Below are 14,598 nucleotides of genomic sequence, written 5' to 3' on the forward strand. Positions count from 1 at the left end.
CATCCTGCATGTCCCTCCATCAGAGGGCCACCGTGGCCATGACTGTCCCTAGCCCAGTGGACGCCACTGCTCCCAAGTTTCACGTGCTGTGGTTTGCACCCTGTGGGAGTTCCAGGTAATGCGCATCTTGCCAGTTTTCGTGCCAAACTCCGGACTGTCCTGCCAGAGACACCATCTACACCAAACCAAAGGTCCGGTAACCTTCCTTTCCTCTTCTCAGGTGCCTGGCAGGCTGACGACAACGTGGTGAGTCGTCGGAACACGCAGTGCAGACGCTCATCTTCTGGCAGCCTGGAGGACCCCGAGAACAGGCTCTGCGTGTGGGATCCTTTGGCCATCTGAGAGCCTTAGCCCCTGTACCAGGGCTCTCCTCCCGTTCTCACATCCCATCCTGGCCTCATGGCACCACTGACCTCCTGGGCATCCTCAGCAAGACACACGGAGACTTTTGAGACCCACGTGAAAGCTGGATGCTGAGGGCACCTGACCCTTCTCCCAGACTCATCTTCTTCCGCAACCGTGATCCTTCCCCTCTCAGAAGGGACTGGAAACCTCTTTTCTCCTTGTGGGCTAAAGCCACTCGAACTGCAGCTCATGAGACCCTTTTCAGAGAGTCTCTGGAATGTTTCCACTGTATCTTGATCTTCAGGTGGAGCTGTGGCCTACAGACTGGTTATTTCTTGTGCATCTTTTCTTTTTTTTCTCCTTAGGAGGTAGACCAAGAAGACTCAAGAGTTTGGGTGACTTCATTACAAACACCCATCTGGCATTTTCTAGTCTCTGGGACATCATGACCAATCTGAGACCTGCAGTTTGGGGTGGCGTTGGGGGATGACTCCTGTGAGAAGGGAAAACCATATTGCACTGTAAGTGGGGTTTCCCTCAAAATGCATTAGGAGCTCCTCTCTCAAGGACAAGAAGCAGTGGCAACCACCAGAAGGTTGGTTGGGAAAACAGTTCTTGCTTCTGGTAGCAGAGGCTATGCCTCGTGTGTCTGCTTAGGAAGGAGGCCTTGAATCTGAGAACCCCTCAGTTAAATGATGACCTACCGGGGACTTCTTTATGATCAGGTGCACTCAGGAAGGCCTGGGGCTCCATCCTAAGGTGACACTGCAAAGGCATTTTTGACCCCCTCTATGTACCAGGCACTTGTTAGGGACTGTCGTATATTATCACGTTTCATCACTACCGCCCTGTCAGGTGGCATTCTTATCCCTGCTGCCCCCGTCTCCACCCTGCTTTTCTGAAAGAGTTGAAGAAAGAAGCTGAGAGAGGGGTGGACCGGTGGTTCTCATTTGGTGCCCAGGAACCCCAAAGGAGGTTGGGGGAAGGGCTGAGCTGGGGTCAGTGGTGGTCTGGGAGGCTCCCCACCCCACCGGTTTTCCTCCCCTGTCCTCCAGATCAGCTGAGCCTGATGGGGGGAGCCGGAGGTACTGCCTTCCATAGGCTCATCAGAGATTTAGAGATATTGTTCAAATCACATGTGCACCCCACCTCACTCTGGTGTAGGGCATAGAAATAACAGCCTGAAACAGCAAGACCGTAAGCTGTTGGCTGTTCCTCCCTCAACACTAGTGTTATCAATGGATTCCTCATAGCTCTCTGATAGATGCATTGTCTGCTGGCTTTTGGAAGAGGTGGTTATTTAGTGGAGCATGAGATTGAGAAGCAAAGTGGGATCCAACATTTTGTGAGGCTGAGATATGACAGAGCCCTAGGCTATGCCCACCATGATGGCCTGAATTAGTAGTTGGAATTGTTGCCCTAGAAGAGCTTTTCAGGGTCCTTCCCAAGGCCTCAAAGAGAGCCCACTGCCAGGGCATGTTTTGCACCTCCTGTGTGGCTGCTTTGCGCCACCAGGTGCGTGGTGACCCTCACTGCCTGGTGGTTGTGGTTCACATCCTGCCCTGAGGGTGAGCAGGGGGAGGCCTGTGGTCCTGACAGACACTACATGAGCCAAGCCTGAATCTCAGCTTCTGCCTTGAGTTCCCGTGTCCACCCGCTCTGAAATCCTGCAGTGGGCTCTGCTGTTTCAGGCCCCATTTAATGTCCTTCCTTTCCCCGAAACATTCTTACAGTCCCTTTCATATTGATGATTCCAGCAATAACCACACTTCCTGATCTCCTTGAAGTCTGAGTCCCAGAAGCACTAGGGAAGGGGGCGCTCCCTTAGCCTGGGTTGGTGGTATACAGATCCACCTCCTCTCCGGGCAGGTAGTATTCAGAGTGTGGTGTTACCTGAGATGAAGGAGATGCAGGTAAACAGTTGCCACAGTGGCCAGGAACCCTAACAGGAAGCCATTGTCTTCACCCTTTCTGGAGGGTCTGTCTTCTCCCAGGAAGAGGCTCAGAGAGATTCCTCAAGGCCTTGGTTCCATAACCAAGACATACCCGGGTGAGAAGTGGCCCTTCACTCCTGTTTCTCAGACAGTTCCTGCTCTCTCGCCATCCCCTCACCTCTTTGCCTTCATTTAGCTCTTTGGCGAGCAGAAATATCCCATCCAAAAGGGCTGGGATCAGGGAACAGGGCACAGAGCCTGGTCGGGGAACCGGACAGCCGCCCCAGTCATCATCTGGGGATGGTCATGTTGTTAGCAGTTGACCCACAGAGAATATGACGGGGCCTGGTTTCTCACACAAGGACACAGACTAACCAGAGGCCTGGAGCTCCTTCCGGCCACACTCAGGTCGGAGCTCACCTATGAGCTCACTTCCGGGTGGTGTGGTGATCCCAGCCTTCTCACAGAGCGCTTTTTCCTTCTCCTCCCCAGTCCCATCCCACCAGAGGTCATGCCCACGCTGGGGCATCTCCTGGGCACGGATACACACACGTTAAGCCATCTCACCTGGGGAGAGTTTGTGTCCTGTTCACCTGACCTTGGCATGCTGCTTGCTCACTTTGCTTTAGGATCTGCACACCTAGTGTGTGTAAGTATGTGTGTACTGTTGTGCCAGCTGTGTACCCCTCACTCCCTGGAGTACACTCATGGGCACACTACAGTGGGGACGTCAAGGATGCAATATTTATGGACTGCTGCATGATTCTTAAAAATGAATAAAACTGTTCACAAGGGAAGGAGAGCTATTAATTGCGCAGTTGGCTTATTTGTGAAAGTTTCTGTCCGACTTTCTCCAGCACGCTTTTAATTCTTTGACTCAATAACAACTCACACTGCAGAAATATAGAAGATCATGAGAGATTACTACAAGAAACTCTATGCCAATAAAATGGACAACCTGGAAGAAATGGACAAATTCTTAGAAATGCACAACCTGCCAAGACTGAATCAGGAAGGAATAGAAAATATGAATAGACCAATCACAAGCACTGAAATGGAAACTGTGATTAAAAATCTTCCAACAAACAGAAGAAGCCCAGGACCAGATGGCTTCACAGGCGAATTCTATCAGACATTTAGAGAAGAGCTAACACCTATCCTTCTCAAACTCTTCCAAAATATAGCAGAGGGAGGAGCACTCCCAAACTCATTCTACGAGGCCACCATCACCTTGATACCAAAACCAGGCAAGGATGTCACAAAGAAAGAAAACTACAGGCCAATGTCACTGATGAACATAGATGTAAAAATCCTCAACAAAATACTAGCAAACAGAATCCAACAGCACATTAAAAGGATCAAACACCATGATCAAGTGGAGTTTATTCCAGGAATGCAAGGATTCTTCAATATACGCAAATCAATCAATGTGATACACCATATTAACAAATTGAAGGAGAAAAACCATATGATCATCTCAATAGATGCAGAGAAAGCTTTCGACAAAATTCAACAGCCATTTATGATAAAAACCCTGCAGAAAGTAGGCATACAGGGAACTTTCCGCAAGATAATAAAGGCCATATATGACAAACCCACAGCCAACATTGTCCTCAATGGTGAAAAGCTGAGACCATTTCCACTAAGATCAGGAATAAGACAACGTGGCCCACTCTCACCACACTTATTCAACTTAGTTTTGGAAGTTTTAGCAACAGCAATCAGAGAAGAAAAGGAAATAAAAGGAATCCAAATTGGAAAAGAAGAAGTAAAGTTGTCGGTGTTTGCAGATGACATGATACTATACATAGAGAATCCTAAAGATGCTACCAGAAAACTACTAGAGCTAATCAATGAATTTGGTAAAGTAGCAGGATACAAAATTAATGCACAGAAATCTCTGGCACTCCTGTACACTAATGATGAAGAATCTGAAAGTGAAATCAAGAAAACACTCCCATTTACCATTGCACCAAAAAGAATAAAATACCTAGGAATAAACCTACCTAAGGAGACAAAAGACCTGTATGCAGAAAATTATAAGACACTGATGAAAGAAATGAAAGATGATACAAATAGATGGAGAGATATACCATGCTCCTGGATTGGAAAAATCGATATTGAGAAAATGACTCTACTACCCAAAGCAATCTACAGGTTCAATGCAATCCCTATCAAACTACCACTGGCATTTTTCACAGAACTGGAAGAAAACATTTCAAACTTTGTTTGGAAAAACAAAAGACTCCGAATAGCAAAAGCAATCTTGAGAATGAGAAACGGAGCTGGAGGAATCAGGCTCCCTGACTTCAGACTACACTACAAAGCTACAGTAATCAAGACAGTGTTTTACGGGCACAAAAACAGAAAGATAGATCAATGGAACAGGATAGAAAGCCCAGAGATAAACCCACCCACATATGGTCAACTTATCTTTGATCAAGGAGGCAGGAATGTACAGTGGAGAAAGGACAGCCTTTTCAATAAGTGGTGCTGGGAAAACTGGACAGGGACATGTAAAAGTATGAGATTAGATCATTCCCTAACACCATACACAAAAATAAGCTCAAAATGGATTAAAGACCTAAATGTAAGGCCAGAAACTATCAAAGTCTTAGAGGAAAACATAGGCAGAACACTCTAGGACATAAATCCCAGCAAGATCCTTTTGGACCCACCTCCTAGAGAAATGGAAATAAAAACAAAGATAAACAAATGGGACCTAATGAAACTTCAAAGCTTTTGCACAGCAAAGGACACCATAAACAAGACCAAAAGACAACCCTCAGAATGGGAGAAAATATTTGCAAATGAAGCAACTGACAAAGGATTAATCTCCAAAATTTAAAAACAGCTCATGCAGCTCAAGAGCCAAAAAACAAACAACCCAATCCAAAAATGGGCAGAAGACTTAAATAGGCATTTCTCCAAAGAAGATATACAGACTGCCAACAAACACATGAAAGAATGCTCAACATCATTAATCATTAGAGCAATGCAAATCAAAACTACAATGAGATATCATCTCACACCAGTCAGAATGGCCATCATCAAGAAATCTAGAAACAATAAATGCTGGAGAGGGTGTGGAGAAAAGGGAACACTCTTGCACTGCTGGTGGGAATGTGAATTGGTACAGCCACTATGGAGAACAGTATGGAGGTTCCTTAAAAGACTAAACATAGAACTACCATATGACCCAGCAATCCCACTACTAGGCATATACCCTGAGAAAACCATACTTCAAAAAGAGGCATGTACCAAAATGTTCATTGCAGCTCTATTCACAATAGCCCGGAGATGGAAACAACCTAAGTGTCCATCATCGGATGAATGGATAAAGAAGATGTGGCACATATATACAATGGAATATTACTCAGCCATAAAAAGAAACGAAACTGAGCTATTTGTAATGAGGTGGATAGACCTAGAGTCTGTCATACAGAGTGAAGTAAGTCAGAAAGAGAACGACAAATACTGTATGCTAACACATATATATGGAATTTAAAAAAAAATGTCATGAAGAACCTAGGGGTAAAACAGGAATAAAGTCACAGACCTACTTGAGAATGGACTTGAGGATATGGGGAGGGGGAAGGGTAAGCTGTGACAAAGCGAAAGAGAGGCATGGACATATATACACTACCAAACGTAAGGTAGATTGATAGTGGGAAGCAGCCGCAGAGCACAGGGAGATCAGCTCGGTGCTTTGTGACCGCCTGGAGGGGTGGGATGGGGAGGGTGGGAGGGAGGGAGATGCATGAGGGAAGGGATGTGGGAACAGATGTATATGTATGACTGATGCACTTGGTTATAAAGCAGAAACTAATAAAAAAATAAAAATAAAATAAAAATAAAAATAAAAACAATAAATACTTGGGAAGAAAAAAGAACTTTGACTAAAGACAAGCTGGACATGGAGGAGTGAGAGAGGGCAAGGGGTAGAGGGAAAGACATGTTTCTGGGTGGGAGCTGGTGTACCATCCCCCGGGCACAGCTCCTGCGCAGAGGCTTGATATGGAGCCCTCACCTCCACCCACCCACAGCAATCAGAGTAGAAAAGGAAATAAAAGGAATCCAAATTGGAAAAGAAGAAGCAAAGCTGTCACTGTTTGCAGATGACATGATACTATACATAGAGAATCCTAAAGATGCTATCAGAAAACTACTAGAGCTAATCAATGAATTTGGTAAAGTAGCAGGATACAAAATTAATGCACAGAAATCTCTGGCATTCCTGTACACTAATGATGAAGAATCTGAAAGTGAAATCAAGAAAACACTCCCATTTACCATTGCACCAAAAAGAATAAAATACCTAGTAATAAAGCTACCTAAGGAGACAAAAGACCTGTATGCAGAAAATTATAAGACACTAATGAAAGAAATGAAAGATGATACAAATAGATGGAGAGATATACCATGCTCCTGGATTGGAAGAATCGATATTGTGAAAATGACTCTACTACCCAAAGCAATCTACAGGTTCAATGCAATCCCTATCAAACTACAACTGGCATTTTTCACAGAACTGGAAGAAAACATTTCAAACTTTGTTTGGAAAAACAAAAGACTTCGAATAGCCAAAGCAATCTTCAGAATGAAAAACGGAGCTGGAGGAATCAGGCTCCCTGACTTCAGACTACACTAGAAAGCTACAGTAATCAAGACAGTGTTTTACGGGCACAAAAACAGAAAGATAGATCAATGGAACAGGATAGAAAGCCCAGAGATAAACCCATGCACATATGGTCAACTTATCTTTGATCAAGGAGGCAGGAATGTACCGTGGAGAAAGGACAGCCTCTTCAATAAGTGGTGCTGGGAAAACTGGACAGGGACCTGTAAAAGTATGAGATTAGATCATTCCCTAACACCATACACAAAAATAAGCTCAAAATGGATTAAAGACCTAAATGTAAGGCCAGAAACTATCAAAGTCTTAGAGGAAAACATAGGCAGAACACTCTAGGACATAAATCCCAGCAAGATCCTTTTGGACCCACCTCCTAGAGAAATGGAAATAAAAACAAAGATAAACAAATGGGAAATAATGAAACTTCAAAGCTTTTGCACAGCAAAGGACACCATAAACAAGACCAAAAGACAACCCTCAGAATGGGAGAAAATATTTGCAAATGAAGCAACTGACAAAGGATTAATCTCCAAAATTTAAAAACAGCTCATGCAGCTCAATAGCCAAAAAAACAAACAACCCAATCCAAAAATGGGCAGAAGACTTAAATAGGCATTTCTCCAAAGAAGATATACAGACTGCCAACAAACACATGAAAGAATGCTCAACATCATTAATCATTAGAGAAATGCAAATCAAAACTACAATGAGATATCATCTCACACCAGTCAGAATGGCCATCATCAAGAAATCTAGAAACAATAAATGCTGGAGAGGGTGTGGAGAAAAGGGAACACTCTTGCACTGCTGGTGGGAATGTGAATTGGTACAGCCACTATGGAGAACAGTATGGAGGTTCCTTAAAAGACTAAACATAGAACTACCATATGACCCAGCAATCCCACTACTAGGCATATACCCTGAGAAAACCATACTTCAAAAAGAGGCATGTACCAAAATGTTCATTGCAGCTCTATTCACAATAGCCTGGAGATGGAAACAACCTAAGTGTCCATCATCGGATGAATGGATAAAGAAGATGTGGCACATATATACAATGGAATATTACTCAGCCATAAAAAGAAACGAAACTGAGCTATTTGTAATGAGGTGGATAGACCTAGAGTCTGTCATACAGAGTGAAGTAAGTCAGAAAGAGAACGACAAATACCGTATGCTAACACATATATATGGAATTTAAAAAAAAATGTCATGAAGAACCTAGGGGTAAAACAGGAATAAAGTCACAGACCTACTTGAGAATGGACTTGAGGATATGGGGAGGGGGAAGGGTAAGCTGTGACAAAGCGAAAGAGAGGCATGGACATATATACACTACGGAACGTAAGGTAGATAGATAGTGGGAAGCAGCCGCAGAGCACAGGGAGATCAGCTCGGTGCTTTGTGACCGCCTGGAGGGGTGGGATGGGGAGGGTGGGAGGGAGGGAGATGCATGAGGGAAGGGATGTGGGAACAGATGTATATGTATGACTGATGCACTTGGTTATAAACAGAAACTAATAAAAAAATAAAAATAAAATAAAAATAAAAACAATAAATACTTGGGAAGAAAAAAAAAAAACTTTGACTCAAGACAAGCTGGACATGGAGGAGTGAGAGAGGGCAAGGGGTAGAGGGAAAGACATGTTTCTGGGTGGGAGCTGGTGTACCATCCCCTGGGCACAGCTTCTGCGCAGAGGCCTGATAAGGAGCCCTCACCTCCACCCAACCCCCTTCAACCAGAGACCTTCCAACTGCTGCTCCTCAATAATTGAAGAGCAGGAAAGCTGGTGACTAGAGGGAGGCTGGGGGAGGGGAGGAGGAAGAACCACAGTCCACCGTTAGTGCGTCACTTAAAGGCTGGTGAAATTAATGGGGCAAATGACCCCAGTCACAGAATTTGGCAAGTCCACGGCTTTCCTGGGTTTCACCCACCGGCTCTGTTTCCTCGGCTATCTGGAAAGGAGGGAGAGCACTTGCGAAGAAGCCTCTGGAATGTCAGCTTCTGGGAATCTTGCTGAGGACGGGGCAGGGAGGGAGCGATTACCGGGAAACACTGGATTACCCTAGCCGCCTTGGGGTGTCTGCGACCGGGGCTGCGGTTTCTGCGGACCTGAGCGGCAGGTGGCATCGGAGAGTCAGACCTGCTTGCGGGCACCAAGACGACACTCGGTCGGGAGACAGGGACAGGCCGCAGAAACGTGAGGAAGTGCCACTCGCAGCCCAGAGGAGAGGAAAGGAAAGCCCCAAGCATGCACCCAGCCCTGGCCCCCGCGCCACGGGCTGCGTCCCAGGAGCCGTCGCCACCTCTGAGCAGCCCAGATGGGAAGGGGGTGGGGCGGAGTACGGTTCCCGCGGCGAACTGCTCGCCGAGGGCCCCGGGGCCTCTGCGGGAGCGCCGAGCCGCGCGCCTCTCCGAGCCCGGCGCGGGGCCCTCGGGCGGGAATGCGCGGAGCCGGGACGCGATGGCGGGTAGGGGACTGGGTCGCGCGCGGGAGAGGGCGGCAGGAGGGAGCTGGAAGAGAGTTACCTACCGCGTGAGAGAGCGGTTAAGAGCCCGCGGTCTCTTTGGAGATGCCCTGGCCAATGGCAGAAGCGGAAGCTGTTTATATGGGCGGGGCGTCGCCACGGCAGCAGGGGACGCCTTGTGAGCGGCTACTGAGTGCCGGTCCCTGGCCGCTGGCTTTCAGAGAGGCGCCGGCGGGCGTGAGTGGCGACGAGGATTGCTGGCTGGGCCCTCGAGCTGGGAGCAGAGAGCCGCGGTGAGGGTGGGCGGTGGGAGGAATTTCTTTGAGAACCTTCCTTTGGCCCGGGCTGCGCTCTGAGCCAGGTAAGGGACGGGGAGGGCTGCAGGCCGTGGGAAGGGAGGGCGTCAGTAGCAGCCCGCTCTCCCATCGGTCCCCGACGGAAGTGGTGGGCCCGGGGACTGACATCAGAGGCGTTTGGGGGACACTCACTTCCCGCCCCCTTATAACTCTCTGTATTGTTTCCTTCCTTCCCCTTGATCCCCATCCTAATATCCCTTTTCAAAGATCAGACGACCTCCCCCGCCCCCCGACCCGTCGTACTGCCCTCCTGGACTCTCTCGCCCCATTTCCATTGGTTGTGGACGGAGAGAGGGGGGTTAATTCCCCGCTTTGAGGGAGAAAGGGGTGGCCTCGCATGCGCCTACACTATTCCCTCGTTTGGCTAATTAAGTCTCCTCTAAAAGATCCAAGAGGAAAAGGGTGAGGCGTACCCCCTGTGGGTCGGACCCCCGGGCACACCTTCTGTTTCCCAGACCTCGGCAGTAAAAGATCCTCCCCAGCTGCAGGAAGGATTTTAGTAAGAGCTTCCCCCCTCGCCCACACTCTCCCCTCGGGGGTGGGGAAAGAGGGCTCAGTTCCCGCTCTGGTCCCCGCAGGCACCACATTCTCTTTGGAGGAGGCTACCCCCGGATCGCGGGATGGAAGCCCGCTTCCGGGAGGCTGCGTAACTGAAGCCGCGGGAGTCAGCGGGCCGGAGAGCTCGGCGGCCACCCTCGGCTCGGCTCGTGGATGTTGACAGCCCCCTCGGAGAGTGCCCGCAGATATGGCGGAGAGCTGGCTACGCGTCTCGGGAGCAGGGGCAGCGGAGGAGGCCGGACCGGAAGGCGGCCTAGAGGAGTCCAACGCCCTGAATGACAGCCTGACCAGCCTGCAGTGGCTGCAGGAATTCTCCTTTCTCAACGCCAAGGTCCCCGCCCTGCCTTCAGGGGACACCGACCCTCACGGCTACCACGAGCTGTCAGGCTCGGCCGAGCCGGGGTCTCCCCTGGCGGCGGACCCCGCCTGCCTGGGGCAGCCGCACACACCCGGCAAGCCCACGTCCTTGTGCAAGCCGCGGAGCGCCCCCTCGGGGCTGCAGGCCTCGCCTCCCGACGACGTGGACTATGCCACCAACCCGCACGTGAAGCCGCCCTACTCGTATGCCACGCTCATCTGCATGGCCATGCAGGCCAGCAAGGCCACCAAGATCACCCTGTCGGCCATCTACAAGTGGATCACGGACAACTTCTGTTACTTCCGCCACGCTGATCCCACCTGGCAGGTAGGGAGGCACTCCCTCCCTCCCTGCCCATGCCCGCGCGGACTGGACTCACATCCCAGATCCGCAGGCCAAGTAGGCGCGGTACGGCCAGGGTCCCGAGAGAGGAAGGCCGTCCAGGAAGGACCTCAAGGGAGCCCAGTGCTTGGACTGCTGCCCCTTTGACTTCAGAGACGGAGGAGGGAGGATGTTCAGAGGGCTGCAGGGGTGCCGACATAGAGGTTCAAGTGGAAAGAACTTGTCCCTCATCCGGCAGGCTCAGCCCAAAGACCAGGGCTGAACTATGCGTGGACACAGACCCCCAGGGTAGGTTGATGGACTGAGGGACACATTTGTGTCCCAAGTCCTGGAATTCCTACACACTACCCTCCTCAAGGTCAGTTTGTCAGGGCCTGACTGGAGGCAGAGCATGGTTGCTGCCCGGCTCTGCATCCCGCCTGCTTTCAGTTGGCTGGAGGGGCTCTGGGAGGGGAGAGGGGTGTGCTGCAGGGTGTGGTGGCCATCTGTGTCCCAGTGGAAGGGCTACGGGGCCTTCCGAAAGCTGCTGTGCCAGCCCCCACCCCAAGCCCTCCCTAGTTTCCTGCCTACACTCCTCCCCCTCTTCTCATCAACCTCCCTGCGGGGACAATTATCTCAGCCACGTGCTTTCCACAGGGGCTCTTTCCTCCCACACTGGCTTCATGTTCCAAGTCTCCGGAACCTGGCACAGAGCAGCCAAGGGGCCCAGACCACCATGTAAACCTCCCAGTCTTGCCAGGGCGCACTACTCACCTGCCGGCCCCACCCACCAGGCCCCAGAACACTGTGCCCCAGCGTGGTTTGGACTGTGCACCCAGGCGTGAACAAGGCAGGATGGTGATTCAGACTGGGCACACACTGCCCTCAGCCTCTTCGACCATCAGGATCAGGGGCTCCTTGGGGACAGAGACCCTGAGGATGCACAGATCCTTCCCTGTGGCACAGGTCACAGGATCAGAGTTCCTGTGATCACAGCTATTCCACGTTTGCTTGGGCCCTGACCCTGGGGCAGGTACCATTTGTAACCTTGGTGAGAAAGCAGAGACCCTCCACCACCCCCCACCCTACCCCAAGCCTGAGAGCCCCCAGGAATGAGCGCTATGCTCTTGGCTGGGTAATAATCAACTGAGGCCTCAGAGCCTGGGGTGGGAGGAGGGGGACATGGTGGGTGAGGGCCCAGGCCAGCAGGCGGCTCTACAAACAAGGAAAGTCATCAGATCCTCCCACACTTCATCCCCCACCACACACCCACACCCTCACACCCACTCACTCATTTCACAAACAGAGAAGGCCAGCCAGGCCCAGGCAGAGGGAGATGGCCGTCCAGGACCTGGGGGAGCCAAGGCCTTTGACCAGAGGCCGCAAGCAGCGGGGTAAGGGAGGGAGGGCAGGACAGGCTGGCACTGAGAGCCACCCTGCGGCTCAGGGCTCGGATGACTGAGCAGGCAGATGTCCTGGCAAAAGGGAACAAAAGCCCCCGACAGCACTCCCAGCTCCTGGTGCCCCGTGGCGTGTGTCCCAGAGCCTCCCGCTCAGAGCAGCGCTTCTGTCTCCCCTGCCCCCATCGGAGAGAAGGTGGTGGTGGGACTGGCAGTGGCGCTAGGAGCCCCCCATCACTGACCCCACCCACTCTCCCAGCTGTCTTCCTTCTCTCCTATCTCCCTGTGTCCAGAACTCCATCCGCCACAACCTGTCCCTGAAGAAGGGCTTCATCAAGGTGCCTCGGGAGAAGGACGAGCCAGGCAAGGGGGGCTTCTGGCGCATCGACCCCCAGTACGCCGAGCGGCTGCTGAGTGGGGCCTTGAAGAAGCGGCGGATGCCCCCAGTCCACATCCACCCGGCCTTTGCCCGCCAGGCCACGCCAGAACCCAGTGCCGCCCCATGGGCCGGGCCACTGACCGTGAGCACCGAGGCCGAGCAGCTGCTGCGGGAGTTCGAGGAGGCCACTGGGGAGGCAGGCTGGGGTGCAGGCGAGGGCAGGCTGGGGCGTAAGCGTCAACAGCCGCTGCCCAAGCAGGAGGCCAAGGTCCCGCGGCCCTCCAGCCCCCTGCTGCTGACCCAGGAGGAGCAGGCTGAGCTGGAACCCCTCAAGGGCAACTTTGACTGGGAGGCCATCTTGGACGCTGGCATGCTGGACGGGGATCTGGGCACGCTGGAGACCTCGGAGCTGATCCCGCCGCTGAGCCCTGCCTCACACGGGGACGTGGACCTCACCATCCATGGCCACCACATCGACTGCCCTGTTACCTTGGGGCCTCCAGTGGAGCAGGCTACCGAAAGCCTGGACTTTGATGAGACCTTCCTGGCCCCATCCTTCCTGGAGCACCCCTGGGACGAGAGCACCCGTAGCTCCCTGCCCCCCGAGCCCCTCTTTGAGGCCGGGGATGCCACACTGGCCTCTGACCTGAATGACTGGGCCAGCCTGGACGCCTTCTTGTAAGAAGCCAGGCCCTGCCTCACCTCCAGACAGCACCGAAGTCTGGGCCCAGACTGCCCCCCTCCCCGCCAGTGCAGGCCCATGGACACCCTACCACCCAGGCAGGGGCTGGGCCAGGTCAACCCACCAGGCCACACGGCCCCCAGCCCAGGCCATCCTCAGATTCTAGTCCAGCAGGCTGAGAATTGGGGCCCAGGACCAAAATTGCTGCCTCCGCTCCCCAGCCCCCCATACACACAGTGTTTCATTGACCCACTTCTTCCCTGCCCCAGAGACACGCTAAGGGCCCTGCACTATGAGAGCTGCAGCTTGGAGGGGCCCTGGCCAAGCTGGAAACATCAGTACAGGGCCCGCCCCAGAACACCTTAGCTTCAAAGCTTCTCTCTCTCCTGCTCTCCTCCCCAGGTCTCTATCCAGAGCAAGTTCCCAGGTACAACAAATGCTGATTAGGTGACTGCAAATTAACACCCAAGAGGCCTCTCCCGGCAGTCTGTGAGGAGGAGCAAGGTGGAGGGGGGAAGAGAGAGGAGACAGAAAGGAGGCCGGGGTGCTGGGTGGAGCCAGGAGATTTTCTAAGGCCTCTGGGATCTTCTGGCTTCATCCCTAGAGGTGGGGCAGAGGGCATGTGTCCCTAATCTTTGAGCCCAACTTGAGGCTGAGAGCAGCGGGGAGATGGGGATCTGGGGGTTAGGGGCTGGGGCAGCCAAGCTGCAGAGGGAAAGGGGACAGACAGACTAATGTAGTGAGTGTAGCTATAGCTGAGGCTTAACTGGGAGGGACGCAGTGCTTGCTAGAACTACTGGGACCAGGAATGGGGGGATGGACCCGTGCCCTTGCTTGCACTCCTGCAGGGGAGTGTCTTGCTCCACCATAAACGCCCTGGGCTGCATCCCACATCCACTCTCCTAACCCATCGGGCATTTTAACCTTTTTCATAGAAAGTTATTTACAATAAAATCATTTTTAAAAATAAAGTATTAAAAAGTCTCTAAATGGACCTGCTTGCAACTTTCTCTGGGGAAAATCATGGGCCAGTTTTGGGGAGGCCACGGCCCAAGGGGGAATGGCTGGGAGGAAGATGGGGGGCACCAAAGGCCTGCAGAGTGTCCCCTGATGCACTCCTCATGATCTCTGGGTCCCCAGAGAGAAAGGGGCTGAGAGGC

At 51.7% G+C, this 14,598-nt stretch overlaps 1 protein-coding gene across 1 annotated transcript; it reads left to right on the forward strand.

Annotated features, from left to right (window-relative positions):
* Positions 1-10,485: 10,485 nt before the first annotated feature.
* On the forward strand, positions 10,486-13,438 carry LOC308611716 (forkhead box protein J1-like; the record flags this gene model as incomplete). Its single annotated transcript, XM_081260393.1, has 2 exons — positions 10,486-10,983; positions 12,671-13,438. 2 exons carry the CDS (start codon positions 10,486-10,488, stop codon positions 13,436-13,438), a joined length of 1,266 nt encoding a protein of 421 aa, XP_081116519.1.
* Positions 13,439-14,598: the final 1,160 nt, after the last annotated feature.

The sequence above is a fragment of the Mesoplodon bidens genome, assembly GCF_964165515.1.
Source record: "Mesoplodon bidens genome assembly, contig: HAP1_SCAFFOLD_297, whole genome shotgun sequence".
Lineage (NCBI taxonomy): Eukaryota > Metazoa > Chordata > Mammalia > Artiodactyla > Ziphiidae > Mesoplodon > Mesoplodon bidens.